Source organism: Ochotona princeps, chromosome 1, assembly GCF_030435755.1.
Source record: "Ochotona princeps isolate mOchPri1 chromosome 1, mOchPri1.hap1, whole genome shotgun sequence".
In the NCBI taxonomy this organism is placed as follows: Eukaryota; Metazoa; Chordata; class Mammalia; order Lagomorpha; family Ochotonidae; genus Ochotona; species Ochotona princeps.
The window spans coordinates 168,115,076-168,137,972 of NC_080832.1; the positions used below are offsets into that span (position 1 = coordinate 168,115,076).

At 49.3% G+C, this 22,897-nt stretch overlaps 1 protein-coding gene across 5 annotated transcripts in view; it reads right to left on the reverse strand.

Annotated features, from left to right (window-relative positions):
* Positions 1 to 401: 401 nt before the first annotated feature.
* PHACTR1 (phosphatase and actin regulator 1) overlaps positions 402 to 22,897 on the reverse strand; it is a 307,729-nt gene continuing 285,233 nt past the window's right edge. For all 5 annotated transcript variants that reach the window (XM_058668686.1, XM_058668694.1, XM_058668674.1 and 2 more), the window contains 5 exons: positions 13,476 to 13,531; positions 8,806 to 8,867; positions 4,519 to 4,659; positions 1,354 to 1,430; positions 402 to 590 (listed from right to left, as the gene is read on the reverse strand). In XM_058668686.1, the coding sequence (XP_058524669.1) occupies positions 575 to 590; positions 1,354 to 1,430; positions 4,519 to 4,659; positions 8,806 to 8,867; positions 13,476 to 13,531 (352 nt within the window). In that variant the 3' untranslated portion in view covers positions 402 to 574. The remainder of the gene's footprint in view (positions 591 to 1,353; positions 1,431 to 4,518; positions 4,660 to 8,805; positions 8,868 to 13,475; positions 13,532 to 22,897) is intronic.

Here is a 22,897-nt window from a genome sequence, read left to right on the forward strand (position 1 = left end):
TTGTTTCCCTGTGCAGATAGTGGTTTAAGGAAGAAAAATGGCAGGGACAGCTGAGAAGTGCTCCTTGCAACACTGCACCACCCTTTTAAGGACCCCCCTACTGCCATCCAGATGACTCCAATGGAGCTGGTACGCTGGGCAGAGTTTGGAAAGCCAACCAGGTCATAACTGTTTTGCACCGTCCTGTCCAGGCCAGACCCACAGCCTCTGCTTTCTTTGGCCTCAGGAGACAATCTCGTGGAGGTTCACGGGAGAGGATGAGAACTTGGAGCCTGCTGGGATAGATGCTGGGAAAGTCTTCGCTCAGGGTCTCACCGAGGGTGGACACAGTTTCCGTATCAGAATTGGCACCAGCACCTCTGACCACGGAGCGGTCACCATTGCTTTTTCCACATAGAGAATCCTCATTGTGTTTCCTTTTATTTTTCTTCTTCTTCTTTTTCTTTTTTTTTTTTTTTAAAAAGGCAGTTTAGAAGATTTATATCATAATGGGGAAGTGAATAAATACCAGCACTTATGGTTCTTATAAATTTATGTTTTGAAGACAGCATAGCACTCAAGAGGAAATTGACTGTTAAGGTCGGTGGAACCTAGGAAAACAAGGGATTAAGTCAAGACTGAGGGGCTGCCAAAGGTGCTGGCTGGGATAGTCAGCCAATCCATCCTTAGGATGCCCATTTTTGGGAGTGCCAGAGATTCCCCAGCCTGTCCCCCAAGGAGATCCCTGGTGGCCGAGGTCTGCACTGTCACTCGGAACTCAGCAGCAGGCCCAGACCCGGAGACCTGGCACTAACTACTCAGTGAGCCCCATGTCTGCCAATGGTCATCAAGGGAGGCAGGTAGGATGATAAAGTCAGTGGCTTTGCCAACTGACCAGCCCCATGACCTTCCCAGAAGCCCTCTACTTGACCTATGTCCCGGTTTGCCCCCAGCATCACCAGGTAGAATCGCTGGGGAGAATGGGATGGTACAAGAGACGTGAAGCCACATTGGAATCACATGTGGCTTTGGAATTTTGCCTAGGTTTGGCTTAAGCTGGCTGACAGTAAACTGGCAATGACCATTTTTCCCCTCGGCACAAGTTTTCATGAAAACCTTTCTTTAGGGTTACTGGCAGCCTGACAACCCTCAGGCTTGGGTTAGAACCAGGCTTTCAAGAGGTTATGGGGTCTGAGCCCTCAGCAACCCAGAGAGGAACTTCACCCTGAACTTCTCTTGCTTCTTCCCCCAGGCATACACTCGAACCACCTGTGACCCACCCTGGAGCCTAACCAAGAGTTCCATTTGGAAGTGAATGTTTCCGTGTGAGAGGCAAAGACAAAGGAGGAGAAAACCTAAAACCTCAATACTGACCTTGTTAAGTGTCTACTCAACTCATGAACTTCCATCTCAGTGCTTTTGAATTCATTGAGCTCCTTCCGGATGGCAGCCTGAAATCAGGACAAGATCATCAAAACACAGAAGGGAGAGAGGGAGATGGGGTCTCTTTGACTTCATTTGTAACAACATATTTTCCTTCCACAAAGTCACACTAATGTGTAAAATGAACTGTTGTTGTAATGGAAAGAGGAAAAATCACCTACAATGCCCTTTACCTTTTTGCTTGTTTAATTTGAAAGGCAAAGAGACAGAGCGAGATGAAGACAGAGGTGTCCTACTGACAGAGATGAGCCTACTGGCTCATTCCCCAAAGGCCTGTGATAACTAGGGCTGGATCAGGTGAGGACCAAGAGCCAGGAACTCAACCAGGGTCTCCCATGTGTGCGGTAGAGACACAACTACTTTAAGCCATTACCTGTTGCCTCCCAGGATATATACATCAGCAGGAAGCTGGAATCAGAAGTGAGGCTGAAATTCAAACCACGCTCTCCCACATGGGATATAGACTCTTGGCTGCTGTCCTTCAGAAGGTGCTAAGGTCCCCAGTGTTGGCAATGCCATTTAAATGGTAGTTTCTGGGGAGGATGTTTGGTCTTGAGGTCAAAGGATCTTGCACGGACTCAGTATCTGGCTTCTGTCTCCAGCTCCCTGCTAACGCAGACCTGGGAGGACAGCAGTGACGGCTCAAGGCATTAGGATCCTGCCACCACCTGGGAGACCTGGATCGAGGTCCAGGCTCCAGGTTGTTTTGGGCATTTGAGGGAATGAATTAGCAAATGTAAATTGTGTGTCCCCCTTTCTGTTTCTTAAATAATTAAGGAAAATGCTTTAAGCAATGGTTGTAGACTGGGGAAATAAAACATTTAAAAGTGTTAATTCTTGTTCCTTAGGTAAAACAACAACAAAACTAAGTGAGTTCACAAGAGGTACACAGTGCTTTCAGATGGATAGTTCCAGAAAAGGGAAGAGGGAATGGCCAGCGGCCACTTCCCTTTTGAACTGCAAAGCAACTTGGATCCTCTACAACTTCACTGACCCCAAAAGAATACATCTCATGGTAAGGGACTTCTTATTTAGAATCTTACACATGGAAGCCAGCATGGTGGTACAGTGCATTAAGCTACCACTCCCAGTACCAGCATCTCTTCTGGATACTGGTTCTAATCCCAGATGCTCCATATCTGATCCAGCTCCCTCCCTGGGAGGGCAACAGAGAATGGCCCAGGCACTTTGGGCGCCTGCATTCATGTGGGAGACCCAGATGGAGTTCCTGGCTTCAGCCTGGACCAGCCCTAGCCATCGTAGCCATTTGAGGGAGTGATCCAGCAGACAGAAGTCTCATTGTCACTCTGCCTTTCAAATAAATAACTCTTTTCCAGAAACACCTTGCATGTTTTGAGGCAACCTTAAAGAACCTCCTCCTTAATCACACATGTGGCTGCAGCCAGGGGTGGCGGGAGGGCTGAGAAATCAGACAGCAAAGTATGCCAATGAAGAAGCAGAACAAGTATGGCGACTGGTGCAGGATGGCTGGCATTTGGGCAGCCTCACTGGGGTAGATGCAGCCAACACGGGTCCTTCTGCACAGCCTATCTAGGGTGGGAATTTGTTGGATGGGTGTACCAAAACATCAAGAATCTGAGGAAGGGAAAGTTTTCAGGTGGGACCAGTCTGCCTCTCCCTAGGAAATGAAACCTCACTTGGATTGAAGCACCTGGGTAGCACCCCCAACAGGTGCCAGGAAGCTGAATGCACGGGCCACCTAAGAGCTACACAGAATGTTGGCCTGGCGCAAGTGTAGCCGTCTTATGTTTGTCTTTGCGCACTTGCCAATACCCTGAACCCTGGAAGCAGACTGCAGAGACAGCATGAGCAAAAGCAAACAAGAGAGGGCTGGCCCTATGGCACAGGGACTTAAGCCACCAGGCTGGCATGCCATATGAGTGTCGGTTCAAGCCTCCATTTTAATCCAGCTTGCTGCTAATGCTCCTAGGAATGGCAGAAGCTGGTCCAAGTGCTTGGGCCCCCACCACTCCCATGCGAGAAACCCAGACAGAATTCCAAGCTTTTGGCTTCTGCCTGGTCCAGCCCTGGTTGTTACAGCAATTTAGGGAGTGAACCAGCAGATGGAAGACCTTTCTCTGTCACTCTACCTTTCAAATAAAGAAATAAATATATTTTTAAAGGGGCAGACAACAAGTCTAAGCTCTTTCCTCCGTTCACATTTAGATGACACACTTTCTGGGACATTGCGTCCATCTGCAATAGTGAGTTGTGCCCTGGGAAGAGATGAATCCTGTACATACAGAGAAGCCATTTGGGGAGCAGTCTTTCTGCCTCTGGCTACTGCAGACCCACTAAGTGCAGCAGCTTCCTGCACTTGTGACCCCCAGGATGCACTGACCCTGCTAACCTGGCCGGTAGGAGATCTCCCCCTAGGGTGTAGGAAAGGGGACGTATGTCCCCCTGGAGTGGGGCAAGGCAGGAGGTGGTCCCAGTGCCTCCATCACTACCCGCCCAGTCTCTGCAGGAACAACCACTGCTAGAGAGACCTATTGTGCCATCCTGTTCCACTTTCCCCCTTCTAAGTCTCTTCTGCTAGTCTTGTGACAACTGTTGCTCTGGGTTCATTAAAAAAAATGAGTACTGACAGACAGACAAGAACTCCCGTCAGCTTGTTCACTCCTCAAATGCTGCAATGCCCATGGCTGGGCAAAGACTGAAGCCAGGAACTGGAGAACTCAATCTGGGTCTCCCCTTTGGGAGACAGGACTGCAATTATGTGACCCTCCCAGGGGAAACTGGCATCAGGAGGTAGAGATGGGCACAGAACCCAGGTACTGCAATATGGGATGCTGGTGTGCCAGAAGGCATCCTTAACAGTTACCTCAGATGCCTGCCTACTTGGGCTGGATGAGACAGAGCAGTCGGGATTCAAACTGGAGCCCATATGGGATGTTGGTGTCACAGGAGGTAGTATAACCAGCTGAGCCACAATGCCTCTACCTGAGCTGTATTTTTAAAGGCTCCATAGCTCTGTATGTCCTCACGGTGACTGGGCTAGACTGAGAAGTCCACTTGGATTCCTGCTTGGATGGGTTGGTGGCCCCAGCCCCTTGCCCGGCCTCCTGGACTTACTTTGTCGGCAGCAGTGAGGCGGGTCCATGGCTTGTCTGCCCGGCGGTCATAGTCCTGTGCGTCAGCCACTTCCACATAGTCACTGAAGCGGATAAGGATCTTCCGTTCCCGGAGTTCTTCCACCGTGGGCCTCTGACTTAGCTGTGGGGAAGGAGAGTGATGGGAATCCCACATCATTCAGAGACAACTGTGAACTTGTGCAAAACTTGTGCAAAATGAGGCCCAGAAAGGCAGTGTTTACATTACAGTCTGTGTGGCAGGGCCCTCCAATGAGGAAGCTAAGGCCCTGAACTCCAAGAACTGGGGTATCTCCAGGATTTTCACAGATCTCTATGACACAACCCTAGGCCCAGCCAGAGAGACAGCTGGTCTACCTTTGTCCGTCTCACTGCTCTTTGCTTTAGAAGCAGCCTATCCTATGGGGCTCTGGATGCCTACTGTGCAGCCTTGGGGCAGTCTTATTCCTGCCAATTTTGATGTGTGGGTCTACCTGTGTGTGCTAAATTCAGTGCTCTCTGTAAAATGGGTTTTTGAGACACTGCACACACATGCGTGCGTGCACACACACACGTCTGAACCACTCTGATTGTTTTCATTCTAAATCACGCAGCTGCCAGATGCCTCTGGCCAGTGTTGAAATGCTCCAACTGGCTACCACTTCAGCACAAGCATGGGGAAATGACAGCCCAGCTGGTACTGAACAGACAGATGGTGAGTACTATGAGGCTCTGGACATGACTAAGGCAGGTGGTTGGGCAGCACCTTCTATGTCCATGGTGGGACGCCCTGGGAGCAGAGGTCTCATGGGCTGTGGAGCTGGCCTGCTTGCCTGGAATTGCACACAGCTGTTCTCTGGATGGTTCTAGTCTGTACTGAGGAGGCCTTGGTTTTCCTGGGGAATGGCATGTTGGTATTAGTGCCGGTGCGTCCCAGGAAGCCAGGGGTTTTCCAAGGCTATATGGCGGGGGTGACACTATATATTAAAGATGGCGTCATCTAACACCAAAAACGACTCGAGTGCTGGAATTTGGCATCCTAAAGCTGAACATTGGTGGGAGTCCTGGCTGCAACTCTTCCAATCCAGATCCCTGCTAATGCTCCTGGGAAAGCAGTGGAAGATGACCCAAGTTACCAACATAGGAGACCCGGCTAGCGCTCCAGGCTCCAGGTTTTGTCCTGGCTCAACCCTGGCAATCACTTCCAGGAAAGTGAACCAGTGGATGAAAGATCTTTTTCTTTGTCTCACCTTTTACCTTTCAAATAAACCTTTAAAAACCGATGAGTGCAGGGAGATTCTGTACTATAATTAACAATGTCATATTTATCATATTTATCCCAGAGAAGCAGATTCCTACCCAAAACCCCCCAGTTTGTGTTTCTTGGGACCAGCAGAATTTGTCCCAAGCCAATGGACAAACTGTGTTGCTCGGTGAATGCGCTAAGATACAAGACAGGCCGCTAAGCCCAGACTTTAGAATCCTGCTTCTTGTTAACATGACCAGGACTGACCCTCTGCCCTGTGTGTGGAGCAGTGAAGTGACCAGAAACCTCAGTGTGAGCCCTCAGAGTCAAGGACCACCCCCTCAAGACCTGTATCCAATGGTGGCCTTAGATACCCCAACTCCCGATCAGTAAGGCTGTGCGCCATGTGCTAGAGGGAAAAGATGGCAGCCGGGGCCGACTGCTGACCACAGAACGAGCGCGCACTTCAGTGCTAACGTGCATTCTCGGGGACTCTCCCCTGAGCAGGGGGTGCTCACATGATGAGCCTCTGGCTGTGGCTGGTGGCAGCTCTTGAGGCACCTGGAAACTGGGGGCTTTTTTTGGATGCTGAGAAAATGTTTCTCATTCCTGCTGCTAAGTCAGGCTTCCTGGAGATGAAGGGCCAGGGAAAAGGGAACAGCAATTTGTAGCATTTGCTGATGGCAGCAGGAATAACATGTGCAATCAAATACGCTGAACCAAAGTAACTGACAGCTTGGTACTGTGATACAGTGGGTTAAACGGCTGTCTGCAAGGCTGCATCCCAAATGGGCACTGCTTCCTGTCCTGGATGCTCCCACTTCTAATCCAGCTCCTTGCTAACGACCCTGGCAAAGTAGCAGAAGACAGCCCAAGTATTTGGATCCCTGCCACCCAGGTGGGAGATCTGGATGGAGTTTCAGGTAAATCTTTTTTTGAAAAAGTCACTGAAATCCAAGTCCCACTACTAATACAACCTGAATCCAAACGCATTTTCTTCTCTCCCACCCTCCTCTTCATGTATGTGTCCACCTATCCATTTAGCTAACCAGCTTTATTTTGAAGGGTGAGGGTTTAGTATACTTTTAGGACTGCCTCAGTATGGCTGGAGAAAAGGATTAATTGGTTGCTGTCATGATCAGCCTCTAGGTGTGATTTTTAAATGTCTCTCCCTTCTACCTTCAAACTTCACAGAGGAAATCTCTGGGCTGAAGAGGACTGCAAAGTAGCCAACGGCACTTGTACTTGTCCTCGCAAGGACAAAGGTTCAAGTGGAAAAGACCCGGCCAGGAACCAGGATGTGGCAGGGACTCCCCTGCCTGCCAAGGGAGCTGGCACCCTGTGGACAACAGATGTGAAAGCGGCCACCACTCCATTCTGCCAGGCTCTTCCAGTTATGCCCCCTGTTCAGCCCTGTAATTTCCCCTCCTGGGACAGGAAAAACGTGGAGTTCCTAAGGCCATTCCTCTGGGAGAAACATGGTGAGGGAACTAGAGGGAGAGCAATTCGTGGATCTGCAAAAAACCCTTGGCACTCCTTGGGGACCGTCAGATGATCCCTAGAGTGACCCACCCCAGAGGAGAGGGCGTGGAAAAGAAAGCTCTTCCCTCACCTGTCACCATCTTCTGCAAACAGTCACATTTTTCTCAACAAAATCAGATAATCTTTTCTTTAAGAACTGAAAACCAAAGAAATGACTGAGCATTTTTCTATTCTCATCTCTGAGCAAGTGATTTTAACATGTTGGGTGGATTGGGGGGTTTCAGTAATTAATTTCAACAAACTTGATGAAAATCTGCTTTAAGTGTTTTCCAGAAGGTCTGGACCTATAGACATCAGAAATAAGGGGTAGCAGTTACTGGTCCCTCTGACCCAGGCCACGTCTGCACGACATCCATCCATCTCATCCTTCACCAGAGAAATAAACGCACTGTGTCTAGAGACTGGCGGGTCTTAGGGATGCTTAGGAGTTAGCCTGGATTGGGGTGAGAGGCACTGGCTAGGGTGACATGATGCAGCTCTTGTGCCAGGCCCCAGCAGAGTGACACCAGCCAGTCACCTGACCACAGGGGCAAATGCATGCCTAACTCCCTTTGTAATTGGGCTGACCTTCGGCTTATCACTAGATGTTTAGGATGCTTCAAGGAAATCAAATGGTACAGAGAAATACAATCACCTTAATCATGGGTCTATTTTAGGGTCTTTGAATTTCTTTCTTTGCATACTTCTAGGGAGAGAAAAATCCACTAGTAAACCTTTTAAAAGATCATTTTAATGAGCCTCTTAACCATCGCAAAAATTTGAGTATCTTTCTGTCAAGCTGGTCACTGTAGGAGGCTGATTAAAACCACTCCAGTAAGATCGAAAATGATTATAATATCCTGCGTATCATTGATTAAACTTTCAATATCACCGAAGAAAAGCCTCAACAGAGTGTTTATTAATAAATAGGTCTCTGCTGCAGAGAGAGACCCAGGCAGGTCTATATGACAGTGCAAAACCATCTATTTTAAGGGTTAAAAATACTTAAAAATGTTAGCTTTATGACTTTTACCTATATGAATTTTCAAATGTCTTTATTGCATTTACCATCCTTTTGGCATCTTCCAAACTGGACTTAGCTTAATAAGGTCAAATAGTTCTTAATAAATAGTGAAAAATAGTATTCAGGGAAACAGGAAAAGACCATTCTTTCTGAGGGTGGTACAAATAGCCACATGATATTCAAACTACTGATTTTCATAGTCGATTTCTGGTGGGTGGATGGGGCGACTGAATTTCTAAACAGAAAATATTTCGTGTAACTGAACATGTGATGTGGGAAACATGCAGGTGTTTGAAAACAGGTGAGTGCCAGAAGGACTAAGGGTTAGGAAGCTGAGTTTGGTCACACGCCCTGCAGGCGTCTTGCAGGGCAGAGAGCCTCATGGGCTGATGTCCAGCGAGAAGAGCTGATGCCCCAGGGAGCCCAGGGCCACAGAAGCTAAGGTGGGCTAGCAACCCCGCCTCGCCCACCCCAGCAGTTTGCACAGACAACTGTCTCACCTTCCGTGTTAGCCTTCTCTTGATCTCTCTTTTCTCCTCTTGTTCCTCTTGTTCATTCCGAGCTGGAAGAAATATTTAAGATAATTTTATTGTGGTACACAGTGTCCTAGGGAGGTGCCTCCTCCGATCCCTGGTGAACTCTGAAAAGATGGAGAAAGAGTGCAGGAGAGAGTTCCTGCCCCTTCCTGGGCCACTCATGCCTATCGGATGTTTTCCAAACTACCTGCACAGGGACAGGCTGACCTCTTGTTGTCTCTATGTCCCGTGGGGACTTCAAGTCCCTTGAGAAGTGAGTCTGCAGAGTGGCAGTGTTGCTGGGAGGGCCACTAGCAGCTGCTCACAGGACGTGGGCCTCCCTCTCTCCCTTCTGTGCTGCCCAGAGATTGATGGGGGCTCTTGTGACATGGACCGTGTGTCTGGCGCACTGTAGGCCAGGACTGGCCGGGACTTGGTACAGAGAGAGAACAGGGCAGGGCTAAGGACAAACGAGAGGCTGCCGACCTCCACGAGCAACTTCAAAATGCTCACCTTTCACAAGCCCTGGGTCCATGAATTCTTTGAATCTTCCAAGAAATCCACAGGAGGTGTGTGAGGCCAGGGTGTGGGACACGACTGCCTGCCCTTAGGCTTGTAAGGAGTGTCTCAGCAGAACAGATTTCACAGTCTAAACATTCTTGGCTTAATATGTGGCTGACTTAATGCACCAGAATTTTTAAGAACCGGAAGTAAGAGGGTCTAGGGAGGGGAGCAGAGATCCGAAGGACAGAGAATGTACGTTCATTTCTTCGGGTAAGCTGAATGACCCAGGCTAGGTTGGTGCTCATTTAGAAATACTGTTCTTTCTAAGAACTCCTTGGTTTCTAGGAGACAAAGACACCAGCACGCAATGGTCGGGCCTGAACGAAGGCAGGCTGCGACCCTGGAACACCGAATGAATCTCCAATAGCACTGCTCAAGGACCTGATCTCCCTGCCTGAATCTGGCACAGGCTCCACGGACTGCCCACGGGGACGTGCCCTCATTTTGAAATCAGGATTGTTCAACTGTATTTTGATAAATTAATCAGTTGGTTGCTTCTGTGCCATTTGCAATTCATTGGTAGCTTCTGACTGTCTTGGGGGGATATCCTTGTGTGTAAAAATAGGGTGGCGGCTGTGGGCTCCACTGCCTTGACCTCCCTTGCGTGCCAGTGCGGAGGGCAGCCACCCCCACCACAGACAACGCACGAGGAAGGTGACGACACTTCCTGCTGGTACAGCGGGAATTCAAAGCAGAAGTTGGGACATTAAGTGACACCCATAGGGTCACAATCCCACTGCCCTGTCTGTCTGCAGGGTTCAAGCCTTTGTACAGGAAATGCCCACTTCCTGCTTCGGACGGGGTCACCAAGAGGTCACCACAGTGCCTGAATATTCTCCCCTAAGAACTCTTTCCTTTGGGTTTAATGATCCTGGCTCCCTTACAGAGTCTCCTTGATAAATGCACATTTCTTAGACGAAATGTCATTCATCCAGTCAGCCAGTATTATTTTAGTAAGAACTAAGCCATCAGAGATAAACTGGACAGTGGACAGCAAGATCCAAAGACAAGAGACCCCAGAGAGTAACGTTTGTGAAAAAGGCACATTTTTCTTCTGGAACAAATCCCATGGAAGTAGTTAGCCATTGACAACTCAGTATGAATTAGCCTAATAGAGAATAAAGTGGGAGGCAGACAGCAAGCATGGGAAAAAGGAGAGCCCAGACAGCTGCTCTGCAGGGGTAGACAGATGGGAGGGACACAGCTGGGAGCCTCCCAGAGGCAGGTGGAGAAGAACCCTGGAGAGAAGGGACAGAACCAGAACAATGGGGCCTACCTCGACTCCCACTCTCGGTTGGCTAATGATGACAGGACAGTATTAGGAGTGCCGTGACCCACCATGGCTGGCTAACAGTGCTGCTCTCTGTATCCCACCCTCCAGGTTGGCTTGGGACTGGCCCACCTTTCTTGTTACCGGTGGCACACAGGCCTCAGACTCCTGACCTTAACAGCCTGCTTCTCAGCCACGGAGGTCAGCAGCTCTCAGAGCCGACTGAGCGTGGAGCCACAGCTGCCATCGATGGCTCTAAGCCATTTGCAAACCCAGTGTCCTGGATTCTCGGGCAAAATGGCTAAGACAGCTCCATCAGGCAAGCAGGGAGAGAGGCCAGTGATGTCATCACCAGGGGGCGTTCCCCTCCCCCCACAGAGTGTATGTGTTTATTGGCTGTTGGACAAAGCCAGGATCCCCAGTGGGCTCAGGCAGGGGGGGCTGGAAACCAACCCCCCTCCCTGCCACTCCCACCACTGCAGGGAGCCTGGAGCCCAGAAAACAAGTGTGAGGACAGATCCTTTGAGGATGGCACCTTACACCACCAGACGTGTCTGGATTGGCAAAACAGGTCCTATGAAATAATAACAATAATGATGCTAATAATGACACAATTTGAAAAAGCCAAAAAAGAAAGTTCCAGAAGGCAGGCAAAAACAAGAGCCTGGGAGAAAGATAAATACATTTCTAAGACATGTTGAAGCTGTGGAAGGTGTACAAGCTGTTTGGCTGTGGGTAAGCAGTTCCCTAGTAGGCAGCTTCTTGGCCAGGACGAGAAGGAAGAGGACCGTGTGAACCAGCTTTGGGAGCGCCCTCTTTGGGGTCCCTGGTTTACTCAGTAAGTGGCAGAGCAAAAAAACCCAACCTCAAGGGACATGCCTTCTGCCTCTCAGGGATCTCAGCAAACCAAAGTGGGGCTGACGCTGTCTCCAGAAACCTCACCCTTGCAGGGTTAAGCACTAAGTGTTCACATCTGAGTACATCCCTCCCTGGAGGTTTGCAGCCTCTGCGTAAATCCTGTGTGTTGGGGCTGGTCCCATGAGACCCTGCATGCATCAACAGAGGCATGACGGGCCTGTGTGTTGGGGCTGGTCCCATGAGACCCTGCATGCATCAACAGAGGCATGACGGGCCTGTGTGTTGGGGCTGGTCCCATGAGACCCTGCATGCATCAACAGAGGCATGACGGGCCTGTGTGTTGGGGCTGGTCCCATGAGACCCTGCATGCATCAACAGAGGCATGACGGGCCTGTGTGTTGGGGCTGGTCCCATGAGACCCTGCATGCATCAACAGAGGCATGACGGGGCCCGGAGAGGAGGAGGAAGCAGGTGCATCTGGTCTCTCATCTTAGGAATCACAATTCACCTGTTGGCTTTTCCGGCTCTCCACAGTGATCGTGGATGGGGCCTTGGCAAAGCGCTGGTTCTGTTATTTGCCCATTAAATTTAGAATTGTCAAGGTGCTTGTGGTTAGCGAAAAAAAAAAAAAAAAAGGCATAGTAACAGAGAAAGGCCAGTGCTGAAATGAACTTCTCCTGGGTGTGGGGGAAGTGGTGTGACCATGGGGCAGCGAGGGGAGGTAGGCAGGAAGCCGGTCCAGGCAAGCGTCAAACAGATGGGCGCTCACTGGGGCTGTGTGACGCTCACCTTCCCCAAACAAAACTTCTAGCCTCAGCAAAGTCTCGGTGCTGACTGAACCACACGAGAACACCCCAGCTTACCTGACTTGCAGACACCCAGCCACCCAGACTGAGCCTGCACAGATGGGATCGCGCGCGTGTGTGAGTGCATGCCCACGCATACACGTGGACTCAGTTCTCAAAAGAAAAGTTAGGGGGAAATTACAGCATGACTCACACAGCCCCGAAAGAAAGCATTGGCGGAGGCTTGGTCACCAGAACAGAGTAGGTGTTGAACAGAATGATTCGAACTATTTGATTATTGACCCTCTCATGAATTATTTTAATTAGATACTTGAATTAGATAAAACCCACCTCTAAACTGAGGCATACTCATGTCTATGAAATAAATGTTGGATTTAGTGTTTTGTGTTCTTTAAGATTTTTTTTGTTTTTAAAGCTCCAAGTGGAGTCTCTCTCTGCCATTCAAATATACTTTGTATTCCGGACCAGGGAAGAGGCTCCTTATTTCTGCCTGTCGGCAGCCTCAGAGAGAGCCAGTTCTCCCAGAAGGAGAGGGTGGGTTCTGGTAGGTGGACACACCTGCCAGCGATGGGGTCCCCGAGCCAGACACAGGACAGCATTTCCCTTGCAAAAGCTTTCTTGGGCTTTAACATTTCAGACCCAGGTGGATGGGAAATTGTATCCACAACAGTCAACTGCAAGGGAAATTTGTTTTCCAACGGGAAATTTTTCCAGGACTGTTTCTGTAATTGGAGCCACCCAGTTCACATTCAGCATTTTCAAGACAATTTGGCTCAAAGGGGAACCTGACTCTCCTCCAAGTCATTGAGTAAGAAGGTTTCTCTCAACTTCCCGCTGACTCTACCAAGTGAACTTAAAATGTTCATAGAGAAATCACGGGATCTTTTCATTCTATTTCCCCACCCACTTTTTCAAGTGCTCTCGGGTAACTCACAGAAGGGAAGGATCTGCAGGCTGCGCGCAAGTTTCCAAAGAACAAGGCCGGGGCAAAGTGGACCTAGACTGGTCTAGGGTGGGGAGATGGGCCTTGGGCTTTCTGCACCCAAGAATGCGGGCTAACCCCAGCTGAGTTCTCCATGGTGTCCGCACAGGCCCAAGGCAGAGACCTGGGGTCCCACGACAACGAAGCCCCCACCCCACACCAGTGGCTCACTCACGTTTCAGAATGTTTCTCTGTTCCAACTCCTCTGCGGTTGGCCTCTGACTCAGCCGCCTACGGAAAAAATCCAGGAAAAGTTTTTGTACCATATCATATCCTCCGTGGGTCATTAATTTGCCCGGCCTTGGTAGACACGAGAGGCAGGGGCAGGGCCTGACAGTTCTTCCATCCTGCCTCTGAGGGACTGACTCTGGCCACGGGCGCCTCCTCAGTTCCTCAAATTCAAGCCCAGGAAGGGCACCCAACGTCACATCAGTCACGCAGGGCTGACCTCCACCTCCCTCCCCCTGCCGCTCCCTCCCCAGCCCCAGGCGAGAGGGGAATGAGCCTTCCATGGGACTCTTCACAGAAGTCCCTTTCTTTCCCAGGGGCCTCCTGACATGGAGACCATGGCCTCTTGCCTTTCTCCGCCTCCCTGGAGCTGGCTCCTGGCTCTGTTCGTGCAAATCCAGTTAGACCGCGGGGAGGTTCATGGCCCCAGGGAGGATGTGCCGGAGTCTCCTTGTGCTAAGCACAATGGCTGCAGTTTTTCTTCTTCCACACCCACCGGCACCAGCACGGCCTCTATGAGAACGTGTGATGACAAATGGACGGGGTCTACCAATGACACTCTTGTTGGCCTGGCGGGCCATTTAGCCGAAGCAAGACAGACATCACAACAAGGGCATGCTGTGATGCGTGGGGGTGGGGTGGGGCAGACAATGGGTGGCACCTAGTGACGGACACATGGGAGTGGCATCCCAGAGGAGCCTGCAAACATTTATGTCTGCATAAAGTCCCTGGAACACGCAGCAGCAGCAGCAGCACTGTGGGCCTGAACACCAACAGAGGCTTTGGGCTTCTCGAAGCTCCGGGGAAAATGGAAGCAGCCTGCCATGCTTGAGTAGTCGGCTTCTCCCATTGCGAGATGAGGGCTATGGACGATAAGAACTTTGCAGAAGGAATGGGGGCCTCCTTGAGGGTCTGAAGGGTACAGAGGGCTCTAAGTTGTAGCTGTGGTCTTCCCCACCTGGCCCTGCAAATATCAGAAATGTAGCCGACGTTGGCAGGAACTTCCCATCCTAGAATCTGAGGAGAGACCTTGGAGTCAAAAATAGAGTTGTGCATTGCTTAGCAACAGGGATGCATTCTGGGAAATGCTTTGTTGGGCAGTGCCATTGTACAAATATCAGAGTATTTTTTTATTAAGGTGAATTAGTTTTGGGATATAGTTCCAAAGGCTCTGGGATTTCCTCTCGCCTATCCCCAGGTCTCCTGCCCTTACTGAATTCCCCTATTTTATTTCACCAGAGTGCTCCTGAGGCTGCCTTTGAGGTACAGTCTGCTGTGACACACCCAAGTAGGAGTGGGGCCTCTTCCTGTCAGGCCAGGTTCAGACAGATGTTAACAGAACGCTGAGCATTTGTGTCTGGAATCATACAGTGACAGCGACAGTGCCGGCGGAGTGGAACTGGACAACTCCACTACAGGCTTAGACTGCTTTGTCCACACGGACCAAAACATGGTGATAGGAGCATGGCTGCTTAAAGGCCATGGAGTAGCTAGTTCAGTATGTGGAGTCTAGGGCTTGCTGCCATTTGTAATCCTCTTCACTGCCCTGGGTTGGACAGCAATGGCGTCTGTGACACTCCAGAAATTCCACCATGCTTAAAGTGAGGTCTTCAAGCCCAGGCACAATGGTTCCGTTAGGTTAATCCTCCCCACTGCAAGTGCTGGGATCCCCTACGGGCACTGCTGGTTCATGTACCAGCAGCCCCCGCTTCCCATCCAGCTCCCCTGCTTGTGCCTGGAAAAGCAGTTGAGGTCAGCCCAAAGCCCTGTACCCTCATGGGAGACCTGAAGAGTCTCCTGGCTCCTGGTTTCGGATTTGGCTCAATTCTGACTGTTGTGGCCACTTGGAGAGTGAACTAGCAGATGGAAGATCTCTCTCTCTCTCCTCCCTGTAGATCTGCCTTTCCAATAAAAATCAATCAATCTTTAAAAATAAAAAAGGCGACAGACAGAATGCATGGCCAGAAACCTGCCTGTCTGGCTCCCTGAAACATCCAGTGTTCTAAGCTCTCCTGGGCAGCCTCACACGTGAGACTCCTGTTCTCAAACATGTCGGTGCTGTAAGCGGAAGTACTTTTGGTTTATGGAATTCCTTACTGGCACCAGTGACTTTTATCCTTGACAAAGAGACCCTTTCCATCACAATAGAGGCTATGCTAATGAAGGGATGAGGGTGGGGCAGGGCTGGGTGACAGGAGACCCAGTGATTGGAGGGTTAGGCCTCTCAGCCCCACCACTTCTGAGAAGGGAGGTGGAGACTGGCAGTAATGTCTTCGAAAACTTAAAAGAATATATTCATTATTTTTATTGGAAAGTCAGACTTACAGAGAGAAAGACTGAGAGGAAAATCTGTCTGCTGATTTACTCCTCAAGTGGCCGCAAAGGCTGGAGCTGAACTGATCTGAAGCCAGGGGCCAGGAGCTTCTTCTGGGTTTTCTATGTGGGTGCGGGGTCCCAAGGTGTGGACCATCCTAGGCTGCTTTTCCAGGCCACAAGCAGGAAGCTGACTGGCAAGTGGAGCAGCAGGACACAAACTGGCACCCATATGGGATCCTAGCGCATTGAAGGCAAAGATTTAGCTACTAGGCTTTTGCACTGGGCCCTGGAAACTGGTTTGTACTTATTTATTGGAACGGCACGGTTATAGCGAGCAAGCAAGTGAGAGAAAGAAAGAAAGAGAGAGAGATCTGTGAGCTGATTTCACTCCCCAAATGGCCACAATGATTGGAAATGGGCCCGTATAAAGCCAGGAGCCAGTAGCTTCCTCTGGGTCTTCCACATGATTGCAGGAGCCTAAGCACATGGGCGATCATTTGTTGCTTTCCTAAGCACATTAACAGGGAGTGCCCATATGGGATGCCAGCACCATCAGGCACAGGATTAGCCAATTCAGCCATCGCATCCACCCCAGGAGAATCGCCCCTTTCCACCTCCTTGTAAGTGCCAGGATCCCATTTGGTTGCCAGTTTGTGTTCAGACTGCTCCATTTCCCAGTCAGCTCCCTGTTTGTGGCCTGGGAAAGCAGAGGAGGATGACCCTGTACCCGCATGGGAGACCTAGGGAAAGCTTCTGGCTCCTGGCTTCATATTAGATCGGATCTGCTCCAGCCATTGTGGCCATCTGGGGAGTGAATCAGTGGATGGAAATTTTTTTTTTTTCTCAGTACCTTCTTCTCTCTGTAAATTTGCCTTCCAATAAAAATAAATCTTAAATAAAAGAAAGAAAAATCCTGATCTGTGGCCATAGAGTTGTGCTATGTTGAATGTGAGGGTGGAGAGAAAAAAACACCTTTTCCTTTGCAATCTCATCAAGGCATTCTTGAGCTCCAGTGACAGGGGCTGGCTGCGCATGCGTGCAGGAGACTGGAGGGGAGCAAGCTGGTGTCACAGGTCTGGAATGTATCTCACTGACTCCACCTGCACTGGTCTCCTGACAGGCTCTTTCGCACCTTTCTGTTTATTTTCATAAGAAGACTTTTTGCTTTTGTAGGTGACGAACACATACCAGTATGAGCTGGTTTGGCAATGCCTGAGTTTTAAATCCAACTAGAGTTTTGGGAGAGAATGTTTGGAACAGGTCCCATGTGTTCAAATGGAGCATCCGCCTTAGAGGTCGGGCCAGGGTTTTACAGTCCGAGGTTTACAGATATCTACAGGATGCTCATTCACTAGCTCTGGCCCAGAGCCCTGCAATTCCACTAGCAGATATGTGGTCTGGTTTTTGTGTTAGTGGGTCAGGTTTGCAGGGGACAAATGATGGATCTATAACCAGAGAAAACTCCATTGCTAAACTGGCTGCTTTACAAACACATGAGATTTCCACTGAGGTCCTGGCTTTATGTTTCATTTTTCTTGAAAAGTTCTGAGAACACCATGGGTGATTATAGCTCTCAACCGTAACTAAACCTAGTAGGAGGAGGTGCACCTTAATTCATGGTTTTGACTCTGAAAATGAGATTCTGTAGCAAAGCAAGAATGTAACATTGTAATGACAAAACACTAAACAGTCCAGGAGTCAGGGCTCTGAGTTCTGGTTCCAGGTTTGTTCTCAAACTTCATGCTCCGGACAAGGTACTGGACCTTTCCTGGCCTATGATCTTTTCTATGCAAACAGTAAATAGTAATTTAGTAAGCTAATGTTGATTTATGCAGGTTCTAAGCACTATAGGTTAATTCACTTGATCTGTCTCAATAGCCTTACCCAGATCTACAAAATCCCCCTTGCTATATGAGGTTATCTATAAAAGATGTGGGCATCGTTAGAACCAGTGCCCAAGAGACAGCAGGTGGCAGTGTTCTGCTAGAGCCACAGTGATTTCATAGGCCTAAGTTGTAAGCTGGTGTCTGGTGTCCTATGTGGGTGGACTCTACCGAAGGTTATACTCTTCTAACTCTGAAAGCCTAATGTGTGCATGTACAAGCTGGCTAGCTCAGACACACAGACAAAATCACATCTCTGCGGCACATCATTCCTGGACCCCAAGACTCTCTGATGTTGAGACTCCTGGATCAGTAAGTCCTAAGAATCTTAAATTTTATCCTCACCTTTGTCTTTCAGCCATCAATCTACCCATTAAGAGTTATGTATGTTCGTATGTATCTCTGTATGACTGTATGTATGTATGTACTTGTATGGCAGAGCTACAGAGAACAAGAGGACACAGAGGTGTTCCATCTGCTGATTCACTCTCCCAACGGCCACGGTTGCTGGGGTCGATCCAGGCGGAAGCCAGGAACTCCACCCAGGTCTCCTATATGGGTAGGCAGAGGCCCAAGTACTCAGGTCATCATACTGCTTTTCCAGGCACTAATGTAATCAGATTAAGCACATTCTTAAGGGGCGCAGACCTCAGTGGGCAGGTCAGTGATGAAAACCTGCATGATGGTTTGGGTACAGTGGCTCAACTGGCTAATTCTCCCCCTTCCAGCACCAGGATACTATATGGGTGCCAGTTTGTGTGTTGGCTGCTCCACTTCCTAACCAGCTCCCTGCTTGTGGCCTAGGAAAGCAGAAGAGGAAGGCTCAAAGCCTTGGGGCTCTGCACCCATGGGGGAGATCTAGAGGAGGCTCCTGGCTCTAGGCTTTGGATCAGCTCAACTCAGCCCATTGGCGGCCAGCTGGGGGAGTGAACCAGCAGATGGAAGTTCTTCCTTTTTGCCTCTCCTCACTCTGTAGATCTGTCTTTACAATAAAAATTAAAAAAATCTTAAAAAAAAATAGAAAATGTGTATGTGAAACTCAGATCAACAATTTCTAAGCAGCTGGAATGTAGTAAGATATTTCTGAACCAGAAATGAAGTTGGGCACAATTTAGACTTTCACTGCAAATTTAGCATCGTGGTTTAGCCATCCAGAGCTGGGCAACAATACATTGTTTAGTAGACACGTGGGGGTGGGACTGGGAAGAAGTGGGCAAGATACGATGTGTTGCTCATCCTTCTTCTCCTAATTCCTGGACTGGTTCTCTCTCTCTCCGATCCCTCATTCCTGACAAGACTTCTTACAAATAGATGTTAGGTCCTTATCCAAAAAGGAACTGCTGGTTCTAATCCTGCAGCGCCACTTCCTATCCAGCTCCCTGCTCGTGGCCTGGGAAAGCAGTCGAGGATGGCCCAAGGCCTTGGGACCCTGCACCTGCACGGGAGACCTGGAGGAAGTTCCTGGCTCCTGGTTTCAGATCGGCTCAGCTCCAGCCGTTGCGGCCACTTGGGAAGTGAACCATCGGATGGAAGATCTTCCTCATTATCTCTCCTCCGCTTTGTATATCTGATTCTGTAATGGAAATAAATAAATCTTTAAAAAAAAATGTCACAGACCAACTCTGGTACTGTGGTGCGGCAAATGAAGCCAGTGCCTGCCTATTCTACTTCCAATCCAGTTCCCTATTAATTCATTTGGGAAGGCTTCAGAGGATGGGCCGAGGACTGGGGCCCTACCATCCATGTGGGAGACCTGGTTGGAATGCCAGGATCCTGGCACACCAGCATTGTGGCCCTTTTGGGAATGAATCCACTGAATCACGCTGCTTTTAAATCAATCACTCACTCAATCAAACTTTAAACAGAAATAGCCACATGCCATCAGTCCCTCTAAGGGAGCTTCTGTTGTCTTTCAAAATTGAAGGCTGAACCCTGACCTTTCTTTTAGTCTGAAGGATGTTGTCTGGATTGAACTCCACGGCAGATACATGAACGGGAGTTTCTGTGAAAACACAGGCACGGAAATCAAAGCTCAGAAGTGGTGCTTCACTTTTGACCTTGGAAAGAAGAGACTGCAGGGGACCACAGTGGATCCTTGAAACAAATGCAGACCGGGGAGTGTGGCTTCTAATCCTCTCCCCCTCGGTGTGTGGCCCGCTAGCCTGCCTCACAGATGCTGACAAGATTAATTCTGTGGCACAGAGTTAATGAGCCTTCTGCCGGCTCCAGAAGGCCAAGGTCACAGCCTTCATGAGCATTTACAACTGCTTGCGTCATTTGGAACCTGCAGCTCTGAGGCTGCATCCGTATTTTGGGTTGGGAAGAGCAGAATACACTTTGGCTCTGTGCATCTCAGCATCAAAGGGAGGTCCCTGCCTTCTCAGAGAGGTGGACAGAGGAGTACAGAGCTCCTGCGGAAGGCCAGAAAACAAGATCTTCCCCTCCCAACGCAAGAGAAGATGGGGCTTTCTAGCCGGAGCCAGAGTGGTGACAGAGCAAGTGGAGGTGGGTCTGATGCTGAGCAGGGGAAACGGAGAGGCACTGATCTCGGTCCCTGAGAGCCCATGGCCTCTAGGAGGGTTGGGGCACGTCTCTCTGGCCTTGGTCATTTCCTCCACCCCAGTTCCTAAGAGAGCATGGAGAACATACTAGGTGCTCATTTAGCAAGTGTTTAGCCCATACACGTTTGGCCAGTTCCAGAGCCACACAAGCCTCCATGGTTGATCTCACTGTACTCATGACAGACAGCAGGTAGCATGAACATGCTGATCAACAGCAAATCTAAGCCTTCAGCCCTGTTTTTCAGCTCCCGGCCACTTTTACAACTACCTTTTTATACTCAGGCTGAGAGGGTTCCCCATGGAACTAATTCACCTTCTCCTTGATACCCACTCCTCTTCAAATTGTTTTGTATTTCATCCCCCCCCCCCCCCCCCCCAGCCACTCATGTCAGGAACCGGAATCATTCCCTCCTCCAAACTTGATGGTTAGCAGCCAATGAAAAGTCCCACATCTAAACCCTCTCTCATTCCACCCACCACCGCCACCTAGCGGCAGCAAGGCCACAGCACTTCTCCTGGCGCTCCTTAACCTACAGAAGAATGGTCTTTGTGAGGGACAAATTTGCTCACACCACTCCCTGCCTGAAAGCTAAGTATGCTTTCACTCACAGAAAAAAGGTCAGAACACTAATAATCTGGAAGGTTCTTTAGGATCTGGCTGCTGGCTTGTCTTCTAGACATACTCATCTCCTGTGATTCCTTTTTGTACCCTTCCCCACCTGAAAGAGACCCAACCCTGCCCATCCTTTCAAAGACAGGGGATAGACAATGGTGAGAAAAGAGCTCCCATCCTACTGGCGTACTCCCGGAATATCCAACAGCCGGGACTGGGATGGGCCCAAACTGATGACTCAATCCAGGTTTGCCATGTGGGTGGCAGGAACCCAACTGCTTGAATTCCTGGATCAACATTAGCAGGAAACTGGACTCAAGACCCAGAGTCAGGGAATTGAATCCACATGTAGCGTCGTAAGTCATGTCTTAACTGCTAAGACAAGTGCCTGTCTGCCCCCCCGCCCCATCTCTCATTGCTTTAACTCTAATTAAAACCAAGCAGATTTTCCCTTTTTTCAGGCAACACGACTGGTTGGGTGAGGACAGATTTGCATGAACTTTCCTGGATTAGAGACCATGAGCTCCAGACCGGCAGAGCCGGGTGCAGGATTCCATGTGCAAGTATTCAGCTGCAGCCTCAACTTCATCTTTCTGATGCACGAAGTTTAGAGCCTCTCACTACACGGTAAAGTCTTCCCCTTCACCAACCCTGGAATGCAGGCGAGACCCATGTGATAACTTAGCGGGCATGTGCAGTTGCCCACTTTTGAATCAGCATAAACCTTTTTGGGATTTCCCTGCAACTTAATGGTTACTTGAAACTTTGCTAAAAAAACAGTCTGATAAGGCATGTAACCCCTGGCTCTTCTGGTTTTTGGTCATGAAATCACTTTGGCTCCTTGGCTTGGTGAATTCAGACACGTTCTTTTCTGCTTATAGTCAAATTGTTATCTGTGAGTTTCCATTAATACACATGCTAGAGTTCTTCTACTCTCTAACACTTCTAGATTTTCTATGCCTTCCCTTGCCAATACAATGTTTTTTCCTTCCTTGTTTGCCTGGTTGGTAATAATTCCTAATCTTGCATCTTAAAAACTTTAAGCATCACTGCCTCCCTCTGTTCATCAACTTCTTCCTTCTTCCCCACACCAGGGCTGGTTGTGCTTCCTGCTACTGCCCGAGACTTATCCTCAGAGGCTTACACTGCAACACAGGGACCATGTATACTTTGCTCACCCACCACTAGGGCTTTCTCCTTGGTGGATAGGATCTGAGCAGTTGTATAGAGCACCCAGGGTCCTGGGCTTAGGCTTTAATGGCCTGCTGTCATTTGGGAATTCTGAGGGATTTTTGCACAAGGAGTATTAGTGGCAACCACAGAGCTTGGCCCAGTCTGGTAACTTCAGACCTCACTATTTGGGCACCTGGTAAGTAAGTGCTGTTATCTCATGACTTCGTTATCTGAAAACTTTCTAAGTTCTTCTCTCCTCTGGCAAATCAATATGTCTTCCCTTAGACTTAACCCGAACACAACGACCAACAAAATCATCCTCCCTACCTCCCATCATCTGCCTGCTCTTGGCTGCCAGATCTGCTGAAAGTGGTCCAGGCTTAACGACTCAGTAACTCAACCACAATCTGGCATTCATTCATGCCTCTTTACCACACTGGTTCTCCCTCAACGATGATTCTCTTAGCCCTAGGTACAGTAATGTTTGGAGTCACCTAGGGTTGTCATGATTTGGCAGGGGCTATTGGCCTCTGGTGGAGAAGCTAGAGAGTCTATTAACTATTCTACCATGCCTTGGACAATAAAGATTACACATTGGTCTACAGTGAAGATAGATACAGGTAGGGGCCGGTGCAATGGTGCAGTTGGTTAACTGTCCAACTGCAAGTGCCAGCATCCATATGCTGCTTCATGTCCTGGCTGCTTCATTTTTAATACAGCTCCTGGCTTTGGATTAGCTCAGCTTTGGCAACTGCAGCCACTTGGAGAGTGAACCAGTGGATGGAAGATTTTTCTCTGTCTCTCCTTCTCTTTGTAAGTCTGC